Source organism: Sceloporus undulatus, chromosome 4 (assembly GCF_019175285.1).
Source record: "Sceloporus undulatus isolate JIND9_A2432 ecotype Alabama chromosome 4, SceUnd_v1.1, whole genome shotgun sequence".
Taxonomy (NCBI): domain Eukaryota; kingdom Metazoa; phylum Chordata; class Lepidosauria; order Squamata; family Phrynosomatidae; genus Sceloporus; species Sceloporus undulatus.
In genome coordinates this window covers 2183216-2208042 of record NC_056525.1, presented here as the reverse complement: position 1 = coordinate 2208042, position 24827 = coordinate 2183216, and the positions used below count along the sequence as shown (strand labels likewise).

The window sequence follows — 24827 nt, the reverse complement described above, 5'->3', positions numbered from 1 at the left end:
AAATTATTATTATTATTATTATTATTATTATTATTATTATTATTATTATTATTATTATTTCCCAGGATATTCATGGGATAAACTCCTTTCATTGTTTACTCCTGACATGTTGCTACAATTCATCATGAAAAGTATTATTTCCAAAATTCTGTACAAAGAGAAGAGAAATGCATCTGTGGTTGCCTGGGAGGGCAGGTTTGGCTTCCTGTCCCATTCCGCTGCCTTTGTAACACCAGAAAAAAACTATTGCATTGAGGTTGTTAAGGGGATGAGCTGTAACCTGGCAAGCCTCCAGTTCGAATCTCGCCGGTGCCATGAACTCAGCAGGCTCTCTTAGGCAAGCCCACGCTCGCTTTCATCCTCTCTCCCCTTCTCTGGTTCATGGAGAGTGTGTCTGCCAACACAGAGCTTGGGAAAAGTTCCTTTTTGGGACTACAGCTCCCAGAATCTCCCAGCAAATTGGGAAGATTCTGGCAGCTGCAGTCTTTAAAAAAGGAGCTTTTTCTGGCCTCTGTCCAAATGCTTGCACTGAAAAAGAATCCATCACCTATAAGGACAATTATTATTAGTAGTAGTATTAGTATTATTATCTGCAAAGGCAATAGAGCTCTTAGCTTTAGGAAATATCTTTTAAGGTTCAGCTAAGGCTGCATCCGCTCTGCAGAAATAATCCACTTTGATACCACTTTAACTGCCCTAGCTCAATGCTATGGAGTTATGAGAATTGTAGTTGGGGGGACATTTAGCCTTCTCTCTAGGAGAGCTCTGGTGCCACAACAAACTACAATTCCCAGAACTCCAAGGTATGGAGCCATTGCAGTTAAAGTGATGTCAAATTGAAATACTTCTGCAGTGCGGATGCAACCTGAGACATAGTACCTTGTGGATAGCCCTGAGGTGAGGTCAGGTTAGATAGCCTTCTGGGACACCTCCTGACTTCTCGGTTTTTCCTTCTCTCTCCAGGTCCAAGTCAGTTTGATGCAGTATTTTTGGAACATCCCTCATCCAAGAGCATAGATAGCAACAGCGCCAGCTTTTCTAGCATTGATGCCATGCTCCAAGAATTGCACCTTCCAGGATCCAGCCCTTGGGAACCTGTTAGTTGGGAGTCGCTGCATCCTGAGCTTTTGTCTTCTGGAGTTGTGTGTCTGCCAGGTATTGCAAGTTGCGATGAAGGTCTGGGAACCAAACCCTATCAAGAATAGTTTATAGTTGAATAGTTTAGCCGCTTGGCCAAGGACAGTTGATGGGGAAGCAAGACAGGGTCTTCTCAATGGCTGTTCCCGGACGTTTAAATTGTAAAAGGTTGGGAACCACTACAAAAAATACCACCAGGGCAGGAGGTTCCTGAAAAACAGGATGGGAAGGCTGAAAGCAGGGTTCGAATCCCCGCTTAGCCATGGAAGTCCACAAGGTAGCCTTGGCAAGTCACACTGTCTCAGCCTCAGAAGAAGGCAAATGCAAACTCCCTTTGGACAAAGCTTGCCAAGAAAACCCTGTAATACAGTTGCCCTAATTCATGATAATAATAATAATAATAATAGATTTACTTATACCCTGCCCAATCACAGGGAGTCCGGTCAGGTTGCAAGGCACAGAGGAAGAACCAGTGTTGAGCTTTGTCACATCAAGACGTCTTATGGCCTTTTTCTTTCCTTGGGCTGCAGGGGGTACAGACAAAATGGGGAGACCCATCATCCACATCACCACCAGCAGCCGAGAGTGGCACGCCCCCTGGTGTTCAGCCATGGAACTGCTGCGACTCCTCCTCTACCTTTGCGCCTTGTCCAGGTAAGCCAAGCTCCTTCCATAGAATTATAGAATCATAGAGTTGGAAGAGACCACTAGGGCCATCCAGTCCAACCCCCTGCCATGCAGGAAATCCAGATCAAAGCATCCCCATTGACAGATAATAATAATAATTAATAATTTGTTTTATTTATATACCGCTATTCCAAAGATCATAGCGGTGAACAGCAAGTAAGCTAATTAGCAAGTAAGCTAATTTGCCCCCAACAGTCTGGGTACTCATTTTAGCTCCCTCCTCGGAAGGATGCAAGCCTGAGTCGAGCTTGGGCCCTTTTGCTGGTCTAGAACTCGCAACTTTGTGGTTTTGAGTGAATGGCTGCAGTACAGGCATTTAACCACTGCGCCACCAGGGCTCCATCCAGCCTCTGTTTAAAGACCTCCAAAGAAGGAGACCCCACCATACTCCGAGGGAGTTTATTCCACTGTCGAACAGCCCTTACTGTCAGGAAGTTCCTCCTAATGTTGAAGTGGAATCTCTTTTCCTGTAGCTTGCATCCATTGTTCCAGGTCCTGTTCTCTGGAGCAGCATAAAACAAGCTTGCTCCCTCCTCAATATGACATCCCTTCACATATTTAAACCGAGCTATCATATCACCAACCAAATGTCGTCATAACTGCAAAGGAGGACAAGGCACTCGTTAGGAGTTTATCACACGTGGTGAAAATCAGGGGTTTAAACATGGATTATGCAGTGATATTTGTGTGATTGCAGTGAAGATTTTCACTTGCATCCTGATTAAAGATGACTTAGGCTCTGTGCAGGCTGGCTATTAAGGCCAGTCTGGGGCAGAGTCGGGGCGAGCCCCAGCTCTGGCCCCAGGGCGCTATGATGTCACATGCCGCATCACACATTTTCCATGATTAATTGAATAAAAATAGTGGGGAGTAGATGATGATGATGATGATGATGGATGATGGTGGATAACCATAACAATGATTATTTGTTGCCATGTGCCTTCAAGTCGTTTTCGACTTACGGCGACTCCAAGGTGACCTTATCAGGGGGTTTTCTTGGCACGATTTTTTCAGAGGAGCTTTGACATTGCCTTCCCATGAGGCTGAGAGAGTGTAACTTGCCCAAGGTCACCCAATAGGTTTCCATGGCTGAGCAGGGGTTCGAACCTTGATCTCCAGATTCGTTCTTGTGGTCTTATGCTCAAACCATAACATCATGCTAAACAGCAGCGCCAACACTATGGCTTTGAATTTGATTGATTTGCTGGAGCCCATTAAAAGAGTCCACATTTAGAACATTGCCTGGCTGCCAGGGACATCTGTTGAAACCATTTTGGATTACCCTTCATTTAAAACAAATATATCTGAATTTTTGGCCTGCTGTCTGTGGCTGAGTTCATCCCAGCTGTTATAAACGTCTCCCTTTTTGGTTGTTGGCATACCTGGATCTCTTCTTTGGTGGGAGCCAGTGGGTCCCAGGTGAGTGGATCGACGAATCCACTCGAGGTTTTAGTGTGAAATTTAACGGCACTATTCAAGGTGCTTGGGCATATTTTGGGGATAGGGTTCCACACCCTGAATATATCTCTTTTAAAGTTCACACTGAAATCCAGGGCTGACCCACACACAGAAGTGGAATTATGGAATCCAAGGGACAACAAGGACTCCTTAGTCCAGCCAGAGCCTGAATCCATATGGAAGCCATTAAGTCAGTGGTTGACTTAGTGCATTTGACCCCCAGTGCAGATCATTTTTTAACAACACCCCATTCATCTCCTCATAGAATCATAGAATCATAGAGTTGGAAGAGACCTCAAGGGCCCTCCAGTTCAACCCATTCTACCATGCAGGAACTCACCATCAAAGCATCCTCATTGACCAGGGGTCGGCAACCCCCGGCCCTCAGGCCACATCCAGCCCGCCGAGGTGCCAGGACCGGCCCCAGCCCGGTCCTGCTGCCGATTGCGACAGGTGTTACTGCAGCGGTGGCGGCGGCAAGGAGGGCAGGCCACAGACAGTGTGCCGCCGCCACCGCCCACCCACAGCTTCCTGTAGCCCTGCACGCGCATGTAGGGCCGCGCACAGGACTAAATAGGAGGAGTTTCTCCTCCTGGGGCTGGCTGGCCAATGGCTGCTGCCAGGGGGCGGGCTGTTGGAGCTTCAGCCTGCCCCCATTGGCCAGCAAGCCTCAAGAGGAGGAGCTCCTCCTTAGGCAGGGCAGGAAGGGGCAGAGGGTCCCCCTTCCTTTCCCTCCCTTCCCACGGCTCCAGGCAGCCGAGGGCAGGGCAGGAAGGGGCGGGGGTCCTCCTCCTCCTTCCCGCCCTACGTGCGGTTGCCCCTCCCGCGGGGGAAGAGGAGGAGGAAGGAAGGAAGGAGAAGGAGGAGGAGGGAGGAAGGAAGGAAGGAAGGAAGGAGGAGGAAGGAGGAGGAGGAGGGAGGGAGGAAGGAGCAGGAGGAGGAAGGAGGAAGAGGAGGAGGAAGGAGGAGGAGGAAGGAGGAGGAAGAAGAAGAAGAAGACTCTTTCTGAAGGTGAGACAGTGTGACTTTCCAAAGTGCATTTCTGTGTATTTTCGGTGTTTTTAATGCTAAAAGGTCTGCTTTAACAATGATAGTAGTTTCGGCTGAAGGGAATGGCCTGGGATGGGTGCCCAAGCCCTTCCCTTCGGCCTCACTCCCCTTTGGCCGAACGGGCCCCTTGGAGCCCGTTCGGCCGAAGGAAGGGACCGAGGAGGAGAGGGCAGGCACATGCCTCCTCCTCCTTGTGGGGCTTCGGCAGACCTGAGGTGTCCTTCGGAGAACACCTCAGGCCTGGCAAAGCCCCGAGGAAAGGAGAAGGGGCTGCATGCCTGTTGCTCCTGCCCCTCACGGGCCCTTACTGGTCCCCAACTGTCTCTGAGAGGCAGCTGGGGGCCAAGGAAGGGCAGGAGGAGCAGGCGCGCTCCTGTCACCCCCTCTCCCAATCCCCCCCCCCACTTCTAGCTGTTTCTCAGACAGCTGGAGGTCGGGAAAGGCAGCAGAGAAAGCCCCTCCCCCAGAGGGTGGAAGCTCCCCCCCAGCTTCGGCCCCCCACTTGTCTGAGTCCCAAGTCTCTGGAGCAGCAGCTCCTTCTTGACAGGTATGGCACCCTTTCAAATATTTAAACATATCATGTCATCTCTTAACCTTCTCTTCATAGAATCACAGAATCCCAGAGTTGGAAGAGACCCCGAGGGCTATCCAGTCCAATCCCATTCTGCAATGCAGGAAGACACAAGCAAGCTCTCCCTGGGACAGATGGCTACCCCAGCCTTTGTTTAAAGCCTCCCAAAAAAGGGGACTCCACTGCTCTCCACTGCAGCAGCGTCTTCCATGGTTGAACCACTCTTGCCATCAGGAAGTTCCTCCAAATATTTAGGTGGAATCTCTTTTCCTGTCGCTTGCATCCATTGCTTCATTGTGTCCTATCCTCTGGAGCAGCAGAAAACAAGCTTGCTCCCTCCTCTGTATGAGACCCCTTCAAATACCTAAAACAGGGCTCTCATATCACTGCAGAATGGGGTTGGATTGGATGGCCCTTGGGCTCTCTTCCAACTATGGCCTGGTACAGATGAGAAGAAAGAGATGGCCAGAGGCCATCCCTTTCTTCTCTGGATCGTTGCCATGGCAACCACACGCCCCCCCCCCCCTCCCGGCAACGATCCACCATAAAAAGGAGCTCCAAAATGGAGCACCTTGCTGCAACACCACTAAGACGCCATTTCCGCCATGTGGCATTGCAGTTACATAACACACATGCCGCACTGTTTGGATATGGCATGCGTGTGATGTAATGCATATGCACTATGTGTGGACGACAACATGTAATGATGGCGCCATCCACACAAACTAGGGCTCAATAGTGTGTGGTTGCTGCACGCTCCCGACCCCTAGTATCACCACCGCCACACCACTTCCCACCAGTATGTACTGGCCCTATGATTCTGTGATTCTCTAGGCTAAACATACCCAGCTCCCTAAGCCGCTCCTCGTATTTATTTATTAAGCATGTAAATAACCATCCACATAGATTTAAACCTCTGGACTCACACAACATCTTCTGGAAAGACATCATACAAATGGACATGGCATCCTTGTTAACTCCTCAAAGGGCTTACTTAAGGGACCCTCCCATACAGTAATTGCTGACCAATTTCACATCCTTTAGCTTTGTTTTGTTCTGTTCTGGTTCTTGTATTGCACTATGCCAATGTTATGTAATGTTACCATGAACAGATTTTAAAATTTAATTTAAAATAAATGGGGGGAAAAGGATGCCCCGTAGAAGACCTAGGAGTCCAAGTAGACCACATGTTGAACAATGCAGTAGCTAAAAAACCAATGTGATTCTAGGCTGCATCAATAGAAATTCTTCTTCTTCTTGGCTTTACTTCACGAACAAAGATTCAGGAAGGACTCACCGTGCTTTCTAGAAGTGCGTTGAAGACGTTGGATGTATCCTTGAAGCCTGTGCAATGGATTTTTCTGGTGGAGCGCAGCGTGCACAGAACTGGCCTCACCCTTTAAACCAGAGGTTTGACTGCTGAGGCCTTGACAAGCATGGACGGTGGCAGCGAGGTCCTCGGGTCGTAGGTTTGATTATTCGAGTTTCCTTCTCTTCGATGGTTGGCCTTACAGGGTTAGATGAGCACCATCTGCCTGGGTTTGGGATTAGAGTTTTCCTTCTAGGATGGTGGCCATAAGGCTAGAGAGCCCATCCTGCCCTTTGGTGCTCTTGGTCAGACCCTTCGGTTGTGACCTGTCTGGCATGGGAGGCCCTGCCGGTGGCTATTATACCACCGCCAGCATAGCTCACAACTACTAAAGACCTTGAAGTATGGACGACGAGGGTTCTGCTGCAGTCACCTGCAGCTCTTGTGGGATGTTTGTCTTCTTGCCTACTGAAGTGGAGAACTTCACATGCACCAAGTGCAAGTTGGTAGCACTCTTGGAGGAGAAAGTGCAGCAGCTGGAGTCCAGAGTAGCTACACTTCAGCATATTAGGGAACAAGAGGATTTCCTGGACACAACAGAACTAACGATCTTGGATGAATACCACGCAGAGGAAGATGCTCGGGTGGAACAAGTCACTTGCCATACACAGGAGGCAGACAGATGGAGGAATGTCACACAGAGAAGTAGGCCAAGAAGGGATTGTTCGGGGAGCTTGCAGCTAGAGAATCAATTCGAAGCTCTTTCCCTTATCAAGGAGGATGAAGAAGAGCAGCATGGACAGACTTCAGGGACAGAGCAGGGGAGCCTGAGAGTCTCACCCGAGGGAACAGTCGCTGCTAAGCCTCGGAGGAGGCGTGTGGTCATAGTGGGGGACTCCTTGCTGAGGGGTACAGAAGCAGCGATTTGTAGGCCTGACAAGATGTCTCGAGAGGTGTGTTGTCTTCCAGGTGCAAAGATCCGTGATGTGACAGAGAGGCTGACAAGACTGGTCAAGCCTACTGACCAATACCCCTTCCTTTTGGTCCATGTGGGAACCAAGGATACTGCAAGACACAGCCTGCAGAACATCAAAAGGGATTACGAGGCGCTTGGTAGGAAGCTGAAAGGAATGGATGTACAGGCTGTCTTCTCGTCTCTTCTGCCAGTTGAAGGGCATGGTCCAGGAAGGGAGAGGAAAATCGCGGATGTGAACAACTGGCTTCGCAGATGGTGCCGCCGAGAAGGATTTGGATTCTTCGATCATGGGCTGCGGTTCCATGAGGAGGGACTTCTTGCAACAGACGGGTTGCATCTCACGCCAGTTGGAAGAAATGTTTTTGCCAACAGTCTCAAGAACTTGATCAGGAGAGCTTTAAACTGAGTTCCGAGGGGAAGGGAGACAATATTAAGGAAGGCGAAAGGGCTGGAGAAAATAGTCAAACTGACATAGAGGAAACAAGGCAAACAGTGCAAGGACCCAACAGTGGGAGGCAAAAAAACTTGCACAGGCAGCAAGTAAAAGGGAACTATGGTCTGCGTTGTCTCTACACTAATGCACAGAGCATGGGAAATAAGCAAGATGAACTCGAACTCCTAGTACAACAAAGCAAATATGATATAATAGGCATCACTGAAACCTGGTGGGATGAGTCTCATGATTGGAATGTGGAAATAGAGGGGTATAACCTTATTAAGAGCAATAGGCCAAACAGGAAAGGAGGAGGAATAGCACTATATGTCAGAGATATTTACACCAGTGAAGAGATCCAGGAGATCAATCATGGAAGCCAGGTGGAGAGCATCTGGATAAGAATCAAAGGGGAGGGAAACAACAAGGATGTTACGGTGGGAGTCTACTACAGACCCCCAAGTCAGACTGAGGAATTGGATGATATCTTTCTAGAACAGATGACCACACAGTCAGAAAAGAGAGATGTAGTAGTGATGGGCGACTTCAACTATCCTGATATTTGCTGGAAGTCAAACTCAGCAAAATCCTCAAGGCCTAACAAATTCCTCACTTGCCTGGAAGACAATTTCATGGTCCAAAAGGTGGAAGAGGCAACAAGGGGGTCAGCTATTTTGGATCTGATCCTAACCAACAAGGATGACTTGGTTAATGGGGTGCAAGTAGTGGGATCATTAGGTGGAAGTGACCACGTTCTCCTGGAGTTTGTAATACAGTGGAAAGGAGAAGCCAGGCAGAGTCAGACACGCATCCTAGACTTTAGGAGAGCGGATTTCAGTAAACTTAGAGAAGTATTGAGGGCAATTCCATGGTCAGAAATACTAAAAGATAAAGGAGTTCAGAACGGATGGGACTTTCTCAAAAGGGAGATACTGAAGGCACAATTTCAAACAGTTCCAGTGAGAAAGAAAAATGGGAGGTGTCTCAAGAAACCAGGATGGATGACTAAGGAACTTTCAACTGAGTTAAGATTGAAACGGAAGATGTATAAGAAATGGAAAAAGGGGGAAATCACAAAAAAGGAATTCAAAGAAATAGCAGGCATTTGTAGGGTAAAGTCAGAAAAGCTAAAGTGCAGAATGAACTCAGGCTTGCTAGAGAAGTTAAGAACAATAAAAAGGGCTTTTTTGGATATGTCCGCAGCAAAAGGAAGAAGAAGGAAACGGTAGGGCCACTTCGTGGAGAAGATGGCAAAATGCTAACAGAAGACAGAGAAAAGGCAGAATTACTCAACACCTTCTTTGCCTCAGTCTTCTCAGAAAAGGAAAAGGGTGCTCAACCTGAAGATAATGGAGCAGAGGACAGAATAGAGGAATTTCGGCACAGAATAAGTAAAGAGATAGTAGAGGAATACCTTGTTAATCTAAATGAATTTAAGTCTCCAGGACCAGATGAACTACATCCAAAGGTATTAAAAGAACTGGCAAATGTAATATCGGAGCCATTGGAAAACAGGAGAAATCCCAGCCGACTGGCGGAGGGCAAACGTTGTCCCCATCTTCAAAAAGGGGAAGAAAGAGGATCTCAACAATTATCGTCCAGTTAGTCTGACATCAAACCCAGGAAAATTCTGGAGCAGATCATTAAACAGAGAGTCTGTGAACATCTAGAAGGCAATGCCATCATCACAAAAAGTCAACATGGGTTTCAGAGAAAGAAGTCATGCCAGACAAATCTGATCTCTTTCTTTGATAAAATTACCAGCTTGGTAGATGAAGGGAATGCTGTGGATATAGTATATCTTGATTTCAGTAAGGCCTTTGACAAAGTTCCCCATGACATTCTTGCAAACAAGCTTGTAAAATGTGGGCTAGACAAAGGAACTGTTACATGGATCTGTAATTGGTTGACTAGCCGAACCCAAAGGGTGCTCAACAATGGCTCCTTTTCATCCTGGAGAGAAGTGACCAGTGGGGTCCCACAGGGCTCTGTCCTGGGCCCAGTGCTATTCAACATCTTTATCAATGACCTGGATGACAGAATTGGAAGCATACTTATCAAATTTGCAGATGATACCAAATTAGGGGGAATAGCTAATACCCCAGAAGACAGGATCAAGATTCAAAATGACCTGAATAGACTAGAAAGCTGGGCCAAAGCTAACAAAATGAACTTCAACAGGGAGAAATGTAAGGTATTGCACTTAGGGCAGAAAAATAAAATGCACAGATATAGGATTATGGGGGACACCTGGCTGAATGAAACTACATGTGAAAGGGATCTAGGAGTCCAAGTAGACCACAAGTTGAACATGAGTCAACAGTGTGATGCGGCAGCTAAAAAGGCCAATGCTATTTTAGGCTGCATCAATAGAAGTATAGTGCCTAGATCAAGGGAAGAAATAGTGCCACTGTATTCTGCTCTGGTCAGGCCCCACCTAGAATATTCTGGGCACCACAATTCAGAAAGGACATTGAGAAACTGGAGCCATGTGTCCAAAGGAGGGCGACAAAAATGGTGAAGGGTCTGGAAACCATGCCCTATGAGGAACGACTTAGGGAGCTGGGGATGTTTAGCCTGGAGAAAAGAAGGTTAAGAGGTGATATGATAGCCCTGTTTAAATATTTGAAGGGATGTCATATTGTGGAGGGAGCAAGCTTGTTTTCTGCTGCTCCAGAGAACAGAACCCAGAAAAATGGATGCAAGCTGCAGGAAGAGATTCCACCTCAACATTAGGAAGAAGTTCCTGACAGTTAGGGCTGTTCGACAGTGGAATGCACTCCTTCCTCGGAGGGTGATAGAGTCGCCTTCCTTGGAGGTCTTTAAACAGAGGCTGGATGGCCATCTGTCGGAGATGATTTGAATTGGATTCCTGAATGGCAGGGGGTTGGTCTGGATGGCCCTTGCAGTCTCTTCCAACTCTATGATTCTATGATTCATTAGGGTACGCAAGCCTCTCCCACACACAGTCAGAGTACCACTCTATTCTGCTTTGATCAGGCCTCACCTGGAATAATCCTGTGAACAGTTCTGGGCATCACAATTTAAGAAGGATATTGAGAAAATGAAGCGTGTCCAAAGGAGGGCGACTAAAATGGTGAAGGGTCTGGAAATGACCAAGCCCTATGAGGACCGACTTAGGAAGCTGGGGATGTTTAACGTAGAGAAGGGAAGTTAAGACTTGACACACTGAGGATGGGGCATGCGACTTTTCTGCTGCTCCTGAGAATAGGACCTGGAACAATGGATTAAAACTCTAGGAAAAGAAATTCCACCTAAACACTAAGAGGAAAACCATAAAAGCTGCTTGGCTGTGGAATGGGCTGCTGGGAAGGTGACTTTGGGCAATTCACATTCTCTCAGGCTCAAAGGGAGAGAAAGGAAAAACCCTAGTGAACAAATCTTGCCAAGAAAGCCTTGTGATATGTTTGCATTTGTGGTGTAACATCTCTTTTTGAAACAAAGCTGGTTTTGCTGCAGCTGTATAGTATTTAATGCACTAAGACTCCTGTATTTGTCAGATCTCCTCCGCAATGCTTGGCTGGAGTTTGTGAATAAATAAATCTGACTTCTGCTGTCTTGGAGCCTTATCAGCTTGTGAGTTTGCCTTATTGCAACAGCCTTAGGGTTGCCATAAGTCGGAAATGACTTGAAAGCACACAACAACAACGGTCATTCTGCCTCTTGTGTCTCAGGGGGCCAGTTTGCACAAAGCATTTCTTTTACCTGCCCTAAAACAGTCTTTCTGTCACCCCACCAGTATGTGCACATGTGGATAAATAGAATGACTGAGATCCAACATCAGGATGGTGTCATATGAATCTGTGCACATGGAGTGATGCACTGATTGTGTCAGGCTATGCCTGGGTTAAATGGCACCATTGCACAACTGAATGTGTACCAAATGTGCACTGAGTGAGCATCATACCTGCATTCATGAACACACACAAGTGAATTCTTTGGAGGTCTTTAAGCAGAGGCTGGATGACCATCTGCTGGATATGCTTTGATTGTGATTTCCTGCATGACAGAATGGAGTTGGCCTGGATGGCCCTCTTCCAACTCTAGAGTCTAGGATTCTATGAGTGTGATCACTTCTTGATTGTTCTTTTACAGAAAAGCAGTATAAATAAAATTTTATTTTTTGTTATATTTATTTCTTGCTCCATCCTGCAGGAAGCAGTCCAGCTCCATGGGTCTGACGGTGGTCATCGATGCCAGGAAAGATACTCCCCAGCCTTCTCTCTCTGCAGCCCTGGGGGCCACCCAGGTAATCCCAGGTGGGGGGGAAGCAAGGGGAATCCTTTACTGTTAATCTTTTCAGTTTGAATCTGTTATATGTTGAGACCTTGGCATCTGAAGTGGTTTGGTTGCAGGTTAGCTTGATTTCAGTAATGCCTTTGACATGTTTCCCCCATGATAATCTTGCAAAAAAGATAGTGAGACCATTACACTGCTGGGTGGATTTATCATTGGCTGACCGGCTGAACCCAAGGGGTGCTCAGCAATGGATCTTTTTCCTCCTGGAGAGAAGTGACCAGTGGGGTGTCCAGTGGGGTTCTGTCCTGGGCCCGGTTTGCTATTCAACATCTTTACCAGTGATTTGGATGAAAGAATAGTGGGCATGCTTATCAAATTTGCAGATGACACCAAATTAGGAGGAATAGCTAACACCCCAGAGGACAGGATCAAAATTCAAAATGACTTGAATACACTAGAAAGCTAGTCCAAAGCTAACAAAATAAACTTCAACAAGGAGAAATGTAAGATACTGCACTTAGGCAGAAAAAATGTTATGTATAGCTATAGGATGGGGGACACCTGGCTTGACAACAGTACATTTGAAAGGGATCTAAGAGTCCAAATAGACCACAAGTTGATCATGAGTCAATAGTGTGATGTGGCAGCTATGAAGACCAATGTGATTCTAGGCTGCATCAGTAGATGTGTAGTGTCCAGATTGATGGAAGTTATAGCACCACTCTGTTCTACTATTTAGGTTTATCGCACGGGGCCTAAACCGGTCCCCAGCGCGTTCTAACGGGGGCGAGCGGGCGCGTGCATGGAACGCGATGGGCACCGGATGAGGCCCAAAACGCGACTTTATCGCACGGGGGGAACGCCGCCGCCGCGCGTTCCCATTGCGTCCCAATTCTGTTCCAGAGGGCGCCATTTCTGGGAACTGTTTCAAAGCGTCCCCAGAAATGGCGCCCTCTAGAACAGAATTGGGACGCAATGGGAACGCGCGGCGGCGGCCCCCCGTGCGATAAAGTCGCATTTTGGGCCCCATCCGGTGCCCATCGCGTTCCATGCACGCGCCCGCCTGCCCCCATTAGAACGCGCTGGGGACCGGTTTAGGCCCCGTGCAATAAACTCCTTGGTCAGGTCTCACCTAGAATCCTGTGTCCAGTTCTGGGCACCACAATTCAAGAAAGATATAGACAAGTTGGAGGGTGTCCAAAGGAGGGAGACCAAAATGGCAAAGGGTCTGGAAACCATGAAGCCCTTTGAGGAGAGACTTAGGGAGCTTGGTATGTTTAGCCTGGAGAAGAGAAGGTCAAGAAGGGACATGATAGCCCTGTTTTTAAGTATTTAAAGGGGTGTCATATTGAGGATGGAGCAAATTTGTCTTCTGTAGCTCCAGAGACTAGGACCTGGACACTGGGAAGATGCTCCCACCACTTTAACTGCCATGGCTCAGTGCTATGGAATTCTGGGATTTGTAGCGTGGTGGGGCAGCATAACAATAGTATCACACAATACAAATCGAGATTTCCAGTCAGTTAAAGTGGTGTCAAACTGCTTTATTTCTACAGTATGGCAACAGCTGATGACTGAATAAAGGCCCAATAGAGATGCTGCTCATTTCCCCATGTCTATATCCTGAGATTCCAAGACTTAAGAGTCCAAAATATTGTGTTATTTTGATTATTATTGTTATTTGCTATATATTTGCTTTACTGTTGTAACCCGCCCTGATTCTTTGTGATTGGGTGGGCTATAAATAAATCATCATCATCATTAGAGTCTTGGTGCTAATGCTGCCTGTTTGGACTTTACCATCCTTCGCTAGATGGAAGCTCAGGCATGAAGGTGATAAATTGTTGTTGTTATCATATTTATTGACATCCCACTTTCCCCCAAAAATTGGGATAAAAGGGGCTTTGGGACAGATACAGGTTAGCTGACAAACAGAACCCACAATCTCTTGGTCCAAAGAAGCAGAGATGGGGAAGCACACCTGTCCCACCACAATCTCTCTCTTCCTTGCAGAAGATCTTACCTGGCTCTATCCACTCTGTCTTGCTTCTGGCAGAAAAGGAAACGGCTTCCCACCTGGAAAAGTTACCTGGCGTGCCGGTGAGTTGCAGAGCTTGGGAAGTTACCTTCACAAAGTAACCTATCCTCACAATTTATTGTTTAAAAGATAACGTGTGTTGCTGACAGTTTTTGTGTTCCTTTTTGTTTCCTTTTCTGGGGCGTGAGGGAAAGCATTGGTTCGGCATTTTGGCTGATAATGGAAGAGGGGCTTTTGGGAGTAGACAAAATGGTAAGAAATTTGGAGACGATTTAAACATCAGATGGAGTTTGTGTTCTGTTCTGGAGCAGCTGAAAATGAGTTTGCTCCATCTTCTGCATATTGGCACTCCTTCCGATATTTAAAGATGGCTATCAAGCCACTTCTTTCTAAGTCTTCTCTCCTCCAAGCTCAACAGACCCAGCTTCTTGAACCAAATTCATCATGAGGCTTGGTTTCTAGACCTTTGGTCATTTTGGTTGCCCTTCTCCTAGCTTCCCAACCTTCCAGCTCTATGACTCTATGCTTGACCCTCCTCTTTCATGAGCTGGCACTGTTCTTGGGAGTGTTATTGGAGGGGAAAACTTGGCTGCTCTCATGGACTGATGGATTTAGCATTGTCGCTCATGCATAACGGCCAGCGTGGCGTAGTCACCTGTAGAGCCAGTGTGGCATAATGGGTTGAGTGTTGAACTACAACTATGGAAGCCAGGGTTCGATTCCCCATTTAGCCATGAAATCTCTTGTGTGATTTTGGGCATGTCACATACTCTCATTCTCAGGTGAAGGCAGTGGCAAAACCCCACTGAACAAATCTTGCCAAGAAACCCCCAAGAAAACATTAGGAAGAACGTCCTGAGAGTAGGAGATGTTTGACAGTGGAAATAGAGAGTGGTGGAGTCTCTTTCCTTGGAAGTCTTTAAACAGAGGCTGGATGGCCATCTGTCAGGGATGCTTTGTGATTTCCTGCATGGCAGAATGGGGTTGGACTGGATGGCCCTTGGGGTCTCTTCCAACTCTGTGGTTCTATGATTTTATGTTGGAAAATACAAATGCCATTCTCCCCATATCAGATAGCTTGAGATACAGTGTGCTAAAAGAAGGTGAGATAAAAACTAAAACTAAACTGGAAGACTTTCCAGCCTGGACAATTCCCGGCCATAGAAGCCAGCCTGCAATCCCTGCTCCCAAGGCCCATCCGAGGGCTTTGCTCTGCCTCCCAACTCTCATCCTCTTTGCTCTTCCTTCTCCTCTTCTTCTTCCCAGGCCAGTTCATTATGCAGATTCTGGGCCATGCATGGAGTCCCCTAATAGACTGCTGCCGTTCCCTCCGGCAAAGTGAGCTCTCTCCCAATTAGAGAGCCGAGGGCCAGGCGCGGGTATTAAGATAATAATTCAGCACTTGAAAGGGTTGACTGTTCTTTTATTAATCCTGCTCGGCTTAATTAATGTAATATGAAATATTAACGAGCCTGATTAACGGCCTCGGCTGCAGATGATTAAAATGCTCGCGTTTCCCCCTGATGAGAAGCCCAGATGAGGCTTTAGTTTCCACTTGGCAAGGCTGATGGATGGCAGGAGAGGCAAGCAACGAGAAAGCTCTGTGTATATATATATATATATATATATATATATATATATATATATATATGATTTTTCCCACTAATACAACAGGCAAGTTGGAATCCAACCATCTGGGTGAAAATTCAAACTTTCCAGGAAAATCAAGGCTGCTTTGGAAGGCTTGAACACATTCCTGCGCCGGATTATTCCTGGACCAGCAAAGCGCAATTTCTGCAACCTGGATTATGCAAATATGGAAAGTGTGCATGGGTTTGCATAATTAGCAGAATGCATTTCGGTTTTGGTCCCTTGGAGAATATCCTTGTGGTTCCATTATATACCTAGGCCTTTTAGCAACATGTCTGTAAAAACTGGGGAAATACAAATGCCATTCACAGTTGTTTCTACCCTGGCCAAGGTGACCATACATTCTCCTTTTCCAGGACACATCCTACATTTCAACCTTCTATCCAGAAAAAATTCCAACATGTCTTCCATTTTGAGCATCACTAAAAAGCCCATTGAGTCATACCACATTTGCTGTTCCTCTTCGAGAAATTCATCCCTTTGGCAGCTTGCCTTTGCTGCAAATAGAGGGACAGGATGGATCCTTCTAGAGTTCTTTTTCTCCCCTTTTCTCTTAGGAGCAGCAGCAGATGAGATTCGTACCCAGAGCTCAGGCATATTGATTTCTCTAAGGGGAAAGAGCCAGCAAATTTGTTAGGCCATGGGCTGCTTGAGGATGCAATGCAAATGTTGAAAGGGTTTCCCTCCTTAATTTCAGCACAATGGACAAATGAAAGGAATCACTATAGAGAGAGATCTAAAGGGAGGAGTTGGCAGCTGACCTTCCGTAGACTTTGGTCTGCTTCCTCAGATGCATTTGTGCCACTGTTACTCTCAAAGGTGCTGCAAGATCTCTCTGCATACTGATTCTACAGACTAACACTGCTATATCTTTGAATTCTACCCAAATGCAAGGGATGATTTACTTGTAGATTCAGCCAAGTGTTGGTTGCTAGTAAAGTCCATTTTAAGCATTTGTCTTGCTCAGAGTCCCAGAGTTTCAGCAAGACATTTCGACGAAGGTAAGTTCATCCGAAAAAATACAACTGAGTACGTAATAAAGTACAATCTATGTAGCATAGCTGTAAATAAACCATATCAAATGAATTGATATTAGTGTTTTTAGCTTTTATTTTCCAATGCCTGACATTTTTCTCAAATGTCCTACATTTTGGGGTGCCTTGTCCTCCTTTGGGGTTAGGACATCTGGTCCCCCGATCCCTGCCTGACTCTTGGTTTGCATTTTAACTTTAATACTGTAGTAGTTTATTTCTATTTTAATGTATCAGTTTTGTATGTTTTTAATTGTACTGTTGTTGTTGTTTTTAAATATTGTAAGTCACTTTGAACCCCGGTTTTGGGGAAAGGGCAGGATACTACTACTACTGCTACTAAATCTTTACACAAGTGCATATATTTCTTTGTGCCCCTCTGCTTCCCCAAAAGACTATTTCATCTTTTCCCTGGCAAAGTGGCCTGGAGTCGATCCTTTTCCCCGCTTGACCCTTGGATGTCCTGTTGTGTCCCAACTGCAGGTAGAGCTGCTGACCTCTCTCAAGGCGCTGACCCGCTTCGTGGACGGAAGCCAGCTGATCCACGCCTTGGATGGCCAGTTCCCCTACAGCCACGGCGATTGGGTCCAGTACTTTCAGGTGCCTATGGCCATGGTCATTACAACCTGCAAAAGTGACGTTGCGAGACTACAACCTCCAGAATCCCCAGCCAGCATGGGCAGTGGATTCTGGGAACTGCAATCCAAAAAGATGGTTACCATATATTCTCAACTATAAGTTGACCTCATACATGTCGAGGTCAAGTTTTGGGGCCAAAATTATGAGGTTTGCTATGACCCATGGATAAGTCAAGGCTTAAACTTGGGGGCGTAAGGATCTAAAGGATGAAGCAAAGTAAAACAATGTCAAAAACGTACAGACATAAGTCTATGTGCTTAGCCTTAAGGCTGGATGAATGAGAGAAAACAGGGTCAGTGCTTCCAGGACAGATTAAATAATTAAATTAAATTAAATTAAAAAATTAAATAAGACTTGATACACTATGTACATTGACCCCTGGATAAGTCGACTCAGGGCTTTGGACCTAAATTTCTAGACTCATACATGAGTATATACAGTAACTTCTGATGAGCTTTTTCTAGCCATGAAGGAGGTGTGTGTATGTATGCATTGTAGCAAACATTACAAGGAAGAGTATGGCTTTGGTGGCCATTGGGGTTTGGTTCCAGGACCTCCCATTGTTATCCAGAAGCTGAGAAGGCACCCTCAAATAGTATTCAAATAGGGGAAATAGCAATTAGCAATAGCAAGTACATTTCTATTCCGTTTACTGATGTACTGTATTACTGTATAATTACTGTAGCTCAATTAAAATTATATGTTGGCTGGGACAACATTTAGCCTAGGATCAACCCTGTGTACATCGTCTGAATAACTATTTGCAAGCCGCTCTGAGAGCCTTTAGTCAACAAGCACACACTCAAGCATACACACAAGAACTAACAAAGCAAAGGCAGGAGAGGGTGAAAAGTAGAGGCCTTACTAATAGTGATATGGTTAGAATCATAGAATCCTAGAGTTGGAAGAGACCCCAAGGGCCCTGATCCCTTCTGCCATGCAAGAACTCACAATCAAAGCATACCCAAAACATGGCTATCCAGCCTCTGTTTAAAGACCTCCAAAGAAGGAGAGACTACCACACTCCAAGTTTGTTTATGTGCAAGTTTGCTTTGTATATGTAGGAAACATTCAGCCAAGTCCCCTTCAGTGCAGCATTCTGGAGTGAAACGTTATGGGTGCAAGTTTAGTGCAGAGGGATTGCTATTGTGTGTAACTAAGGGGTACCGATTCTGAAGCGTGGTTCCAATCAAGGGGCATCTGGAACAGAGGTGACTCAATAGCTGCCTTGGCAAGTGGGGTGGATGGCTTATTGAGGAGTCTAGTAGAAGCTGAACAGAGTTGCTGTCCTGCTTCAGATTAGACCAAAATTGCTAGTGTGCAGGTGCTGGTATATATACTCAAAAGCATACTCTGAGGCAGTAATCTTGGAATGAATGATTTACCTCACTGCTAAGGGTCTGGAAACCATGAAGCCTTATGAGGAAAGATTTAGGAAGCTGGGGATGTTCAGCCTGGAGAAGAGATGGTTAAGAGGTGATATGATGGCTCTGTTTAAATATTTGAAGGGATGTCATATTGAGGATGGAGCAAGCTTGTTTTCTGCTGCTCCAGAGAAAAGGGCCCAGAGCAGTGGATTCAGACTATAGGAAAAGAGATTCCACTTCAACATTAGGAGGGGGTTCCTGAGGGTTAGAGCTCTTCAGTCGCAGAAGACCCTTGGAGATTGGTGGAGTCTCTTCCTTTGGAGATTTTTAAACAGAGGCTGGATGCCCATTTGTCCCAAGGAGGGCTTTGATTGTGAGTTTCTGCATGGCAGAATGGAGATGGACTGGATGGCCCTTTTGGGGTCTCCTCTATGACTTTATTATTCTATTGTCAGTTTTAGATAAAAAAATTATATTTCAGAGTGCAAAGCTGTTAAATAGTCTGCCGCAAGCTTTTGATGTTTCTCTGTGTCCTTGAGCTTCTTCTGTCTTTGCCGATGGTCCAGTGTTCTTCTTTCTTGACCTCCACTCATTAAGGATGTCAATCTTCCCTTACCTTCTTCTCGCATTCAGAGAATTAGCCATGTTAATCTGGAATATCAATCTGCAAAAGGATCTCATAACACTTTTTAGACTAATTGAACGAAATGTTCATAGACTATGCCTGTGAGATCCCTTTGCAAACTGACATTTCTTCTTGCAGGTAAGAATGAATAATTTCAGAAGTAGCACCTCACCCTTCATGAGGTTCTGGCAGTTTTGGGCTCTTTAATGATGATTTTTCACATTTTGGGACTTTTTCTATTAATAATAAAAATAATAATTTGATGAGCAGTGTCTGTGTATAATAAATCATTTAGCAAAAAATGTTTTTGTGCAAAAGACAGTGTTCTGTGTGCAAAATTTGTCAATGTTCTGCACGAAAGCATTGCTTTGTTGGAGAAGAATATATATATTGAATGATTTTTTGTTTTCTTGTTTTATGCAAAAGGTTCCAAAATGCAAAAATACTGCCCAACGATACATAGTTTTCTCAATGGGGAGCCTCAATGTGTCAGAAGACACTGCTTTTCCCAGCAATAAAGGACAGGGAAATGTATGAGAGCTCTTTGCAACCCTTACCACCCTTGTGCCACAATATTTCGGTGCTGGTTTTTGGATTTATTTGATCAAATGCCTCTTTCCTTCCTCCCTCCAGAAGTTGCACCACTTTGCAAATGATCTTGCTAAGGCCTCGGAGTTGCTGCGGAGCACCATCCAAGAGCTGGAGAAGGGCGACATTCCCCAGACCTTGCAGGTGAGCCATTGGCCTCAGAGCATGTCATGGATGTGGGTCAGTGCGCTGATGCCACAAAGCAGTGCATCCTTCTCAGGAGGTGTCCATAGCCTCCTCTTGAGCTCTGCTTTCCATGTCTGTTTTCTCATTCTAACCTCATTACTGCCTGCTGCAAGAACATCTTTGAAAACTGCAATTTTCTAGGAAGTTGCCTTCCCAAGACAACTTTTTCCTGTCCTTCCACCATGCAATGGCTGGTGGATTGGGAATAGAGGTGGCAACCCAGTGAGAAGGCTTGCTCATCTCCACCACCGTCTCCCACCAAGGAATGGAAAAGATATTCAAAATGTTCAGCAAATAGTGGGAAAACATGTCTTTAGAGTGTGGAGAGAGTCTGACTAGAAGAATCCTGAACTGAATCAGAATTCAAAGACATTGTCATGTTAAGTCTTTCAGGGCGTTCCAAGCCTTTCATGATCCATGCGGTCAAAAGCCTAACTCCTGCCTTTGTAAACCCTGCAGGCGGTTCGGCAGCAGAAGGAGCGCCACCGGCAGCTGATGGAGGAGGTCCTGTCCGATGCGCAGGTGGTGGGCTTGCAGAGGGACGGTGGGGCCACCTTGGCCAGGCTGCGGAAGGAGGCCGCCCGGCTCAGCTCTTCCCCTGCCGTCTGGTACGAAGCCAGAATATTGTTGCAAATAAATAAATAAAACTGGAAAGATCCTAAAATACCATCAATAGAGTATTGGATATGATGGTGATAGAGAGTTGACAGCATTAATCAAATAATAACTTGTGAATAATTGGGAAAGCCCATTGGGAACCAAAGTTATAGCTTTTGTGAAAAGAAAGGGACTGATAATGGCAAAATGATAAAGTAATGATAACAACAATAAGTGTGAATGCCCCTGAGTTCACAATGAGGCACCCAGTATTTATCCCATGTTGGGGCACCTTGTTGTGATCTCAGGCTGCATCCAAATTGGAGAAATAAGCTGGTTTAGTATGGCTTTAACTCTTTTCTGGCTCAAGGCTATGGAATTCTGGGAGTTGGAGTTTGTTGTGGGGTCCAGAACAAACTCCAGCTCCCAGAATTTTATAGCTTTGAGCCAGGGCAGTTAAAGCGGTGCCAAACTGCGTTATTTCTCCAGTGTGGATTCAGCCTTACTCCGGGAGCAGCAGTGCCAGGCAATGCAATGGGGACGCATGTGTAGATGCCCACCTGGCATTGCTATGGGCTTTCTTGCCAAGTCCAGAGCAAAAAGTGAGTTTTTAAAAGCCAATTTAAGGGTGAGATTATGAAGACAGAGTCTGCACTTGACTTGGAGCTCTGCATTGTGAAGACAGGACCCCATGAAGTTGGGCAGAAACTGCTTTATCTGTCCTATGTAGACAAGCCCTTTGTGATCCATGTATGTCCCCTGTAGCAGGATCACAGTCCTTCTTGTGAAGGGGAACCATACTTCATGGACCCTTCCAGGAATGTTCATCCTTTCCTTAGTGATAATTTTTAAATTTTATGGTGGAACATCTGGGGCGGTTCACAGAATTGGGCAGGCGGGCATTTGGCACCCTATAAGCTATGTGTTGCCCCTTGCCTGGTATTCTATGGGCACGACAGAAACTTTGGATAGTTTCTGTAGCAGGACAGAAAGAGCGATGGCCATTGGGATTGCTTCCAACTCTATGGAGTTTATCACATGAAGGAGACTGGAAGTTTATCCCTGAATATCCTGGAAAAATCACGTAATTATGTGAAACAATTTCATATGATGTCACACAAAACCCGCCAGTAAAGTGCTCACAAGGAAGCATTAACGCACATCTTTTTACTTTCGGGATTTCAGTGACAATACATTTCTGATATCACTTTATTTGCACAATTGCGTGTGATAATCATTTGCGCAATTACTAGCTTTATTTGCGGGATGTTTGAAATGCACTTTAATCTCTTTTTAATGCCAAAATTAGCCCCAGTGTGATAAACTCCTAGGGTCCTAAGTGTGTAGCTGTAAAGAAGCGGCCCTTATGGGATGATCTCAGAATTGGCGCTCCAAGGGAAACCCATGGATTTGGCATTTCTCTTTTGTTTTGTTTTCAAATCTCCCATTTGGCTCCTCCAGATCTGGAAGGATCCTCATTGACTTAATTAATACCAGGAGTCCCATCTGAAGGATCTTTCTCTAAACACAGAAACATCTGTCTGTCCTCCTCAATCCCTTCTCAGCTTTCCCACACTTAGCCTGCAATTCCCTGTGACTCAGTGTAGCATAGACTTTTCTGCATTAAAATCATCCTCATGTATTTTTTTACTCCGGAGACCAGGGTTCGATTCCCAGCTCAGCCATGAAACCCACTGGCTGACATTGGACAAGTCACACTCTCTTAGCTTCAAATAAAGGCAATGGCAAACCTCCTCTGAACAAACCTTGCCAAGAAAATCCCATGAAAGGTTTGCTTTAGGATCACCATAATTTGGAAACAACTTGAAGGCACACAACAAAAACAACAAAGGCTTGAACAACACATTGTTGTTGTTGTGTGCCTTCAAGTCGTTTTTGACTTATGGTGACCCTAAAGCAAACCTTTCATGGGGTTTTCTTGGCAAGATTTGTTCAGAGGAGGTTTGTCATTGCCTTCCCATGAGGCTGAGAGAGAGTGACTTGCTCAAGGTCCCTCATTAGGTCTCCACAGCTGAGTGGGGATTCGAACCCGAGTCTCCCAGAGTTCTGGTCCTACACTCAAACCACTACACCACCCTGGCTCACAGATATACTCCGCTCAGGATTAAAAATGGCATCCTGAATTTCAGACTTGGTGGCAAATGATCACACCATACCTTTCATGGCTGGGTGCAGATTCGAACCCTGCTCTCCAGAGTCATTGTCCAATGCAAATGGGTATAAAAGGCAAAAATACACAACTGAGCACAAAAATGTAGAGCTGAAATCACTACACCATGTTGGCTCAAAACTACAAAGAGCCTTTTAAAAAGCTAGAGTTTTGGGATATTTCTTTCCAGCCAGGAGGGGGGAAATGGTTGCATTTCTCATGCTTTCCTGCAGGAACTGAATTTATGAAGATTTTCCACCATAATGTAAATGTTTCATGCTTTCTTTGTACCGCTTCCTTGCTAGGATCGGCATCGACTGGGCCCTGGCCCTGTACAGCGCAGTGGAGGACCAGGTCCACACCTTGGTCACCAAATCCAACAGCCGCTTGGAGCACCTGGAGTTCCTCTCGAAGATCCGAGAACTGGAAGGAGAGTTCAGCAAGGTGGGTGAACCTTTGGCCTCATTCCTACTTGCATTTAAACCGGTTTGGGATTTGCCTTTGCTCCATGGTGCTAAATGGATTCCAAAAGGTCTGTCATTCCCACTATGAAAGCGGATCTTTCAGTAGTCGCTCCTTTTTATGGCACAATTGTTGTCTCCACTAGTTTGCGCCACTTCAAAATGAATGTCAATCTGTGCGCCATCAGATACGTAAGCAGCAGCGCGGGCAGCAATGCTTGAGAACTATAATAAATATATAAATTGATATTTGATTCACTGCTTTTGCAACTACTTACCTTTGCAAGTAGGTGCAAAATCGATGAATCACATCTTCTAGGGATTTTATTTAAAACAAACAAGCATGCGCCCATAAGTCGCCCCACAAGCGCAAAGGCAGCGCCGAGGGGGGGAAATGGTGGATCTACCAAAAACTGAGGAGGGATGGTAAACGCCCCTCTGCCATCAGTCCCTTCCTTCCAGAATGATGCAATTCAGATCCGCTGTTCCTACTTGTTGAAACGCTTCGGAATTGATTATTTTCAAAAGAACCGCCAAAGAACTGGTGTCAGGAGAGAGCGGGCTTTTTTGCATTTGCTAGTCAACGACTGAAACCGATCACAGGAGGATCAGAACTGCTTTCAAATGGGAACGACAGTCATATAAACCAATTGGCAATCCGTTTAAAGCATACCTTCAAAGCCCTACATGGCTTGGGTCCAAATACTTAAGAGATCGCCTACTTCCCATACTGTCCATCCCGCACTCTAAGGTCCTCGAAGGGGAAGAATCTACTTCAGCCAATAAAATCTAGGCTAAGTTCATCCCACAGGGCCTTTCCATGCAGCTCCGAAGACATGGAATGACCTGCTGAAGGAGATCCATGACATTTTCTTCTACTCTTACAGCATTTAAGAAGGCTCTAAAAACGTGAATCCTTTCCGGCAGGCCTTCCTACCTAGTTCTACTCCCCATTTACTGTGACTTATGCACTCGAGCCACCAATTCCTCTTAAATTTAATGAGAAGAAATTAAATGTAAAATTTAATTAAAATAAAATCCCTTGCCTCAAGAAGAAGAGCCCTCCCTCCCTCCCTCCCGCCGTCATCATCAGACCTGGGAGGGTGAAAAGAGAGGCCCCCGAATTCCATCAGGCCTAATGTGAAGGTTTCACTTCGCTCTCTTTAATTTTTATTGTATTTTATTTATTTATTTTATTTATTTATTATCTTCATTTTAATGTTGTAACCCACCTGCCATTCCTTGTGATGGGGCAGGCTATAAATTATTATTATTATTATTATTATTATATTATTATTATATTATTGTGGGAACAATCCCTAGAATACATAGCTCATAGAAATCGTAGTTGGAAGAGACACCAAAGGCCAGCCGTCAACCCATCTCAATCCCAGGTACTCCAGGAACTCAATCAAAGGATCCCTGTTGCCAAGGTGGCATCCAGCTCTGTTTAAAGACCCTCAAAGAAGGAGACTCCCCCACAATCCTCGAGGAAGGAGTATGTGCCATGGTTGAACAGCCTTGCTGTCAGAAGTTCCTCGCAATGAGTGAGCTGGAATCCTTTTCTCGCAGCTTGCATCCATTGCCCCCACAG

The 24827-nt window shown here is 45.7% G+C and overlaps 1 protein-coding gene across 1 annotated transcript in view; it reads left to right on the top strand.

Annotated features, from left to right (window-relative positions):
- KIAA1755 (KIAA1755 ortholog) overlaps window positions 1-24827 on the top strand; it is a 68266-nt gene that overhangs the window by 20395 nt on the left and 23044 nt on the right. The window contains exons 4-11 of the mRNA XM_042466282.1: window positions 964-1155; window positions 1668-1791; window positions 11798-11891; window positions 13895-13981; window positions 17084-17200; window positions 19865-19963; window positions 20465-20613; window positions 23078-23216. Coding sequence (XP_042322216.1) covers window positions 964-1155; window positions 1668-1791; window positions 11798-11891; window positions 13895-13981; window positions 17084-17200; window positions 19865-19963; window positions 20465-20613; window positions 23078-23216 — 1001 coding nt within the window. The remainder of the gene's footprint in view (window positions 1-963; window positions 1156-1667; window positions 1792-11797; window positions 11892-13894; window positions 13982-17083; window positions 17201-19864; window positions 19964-20464; window positions 20614-23077; window positions 23217-24827) is intronic.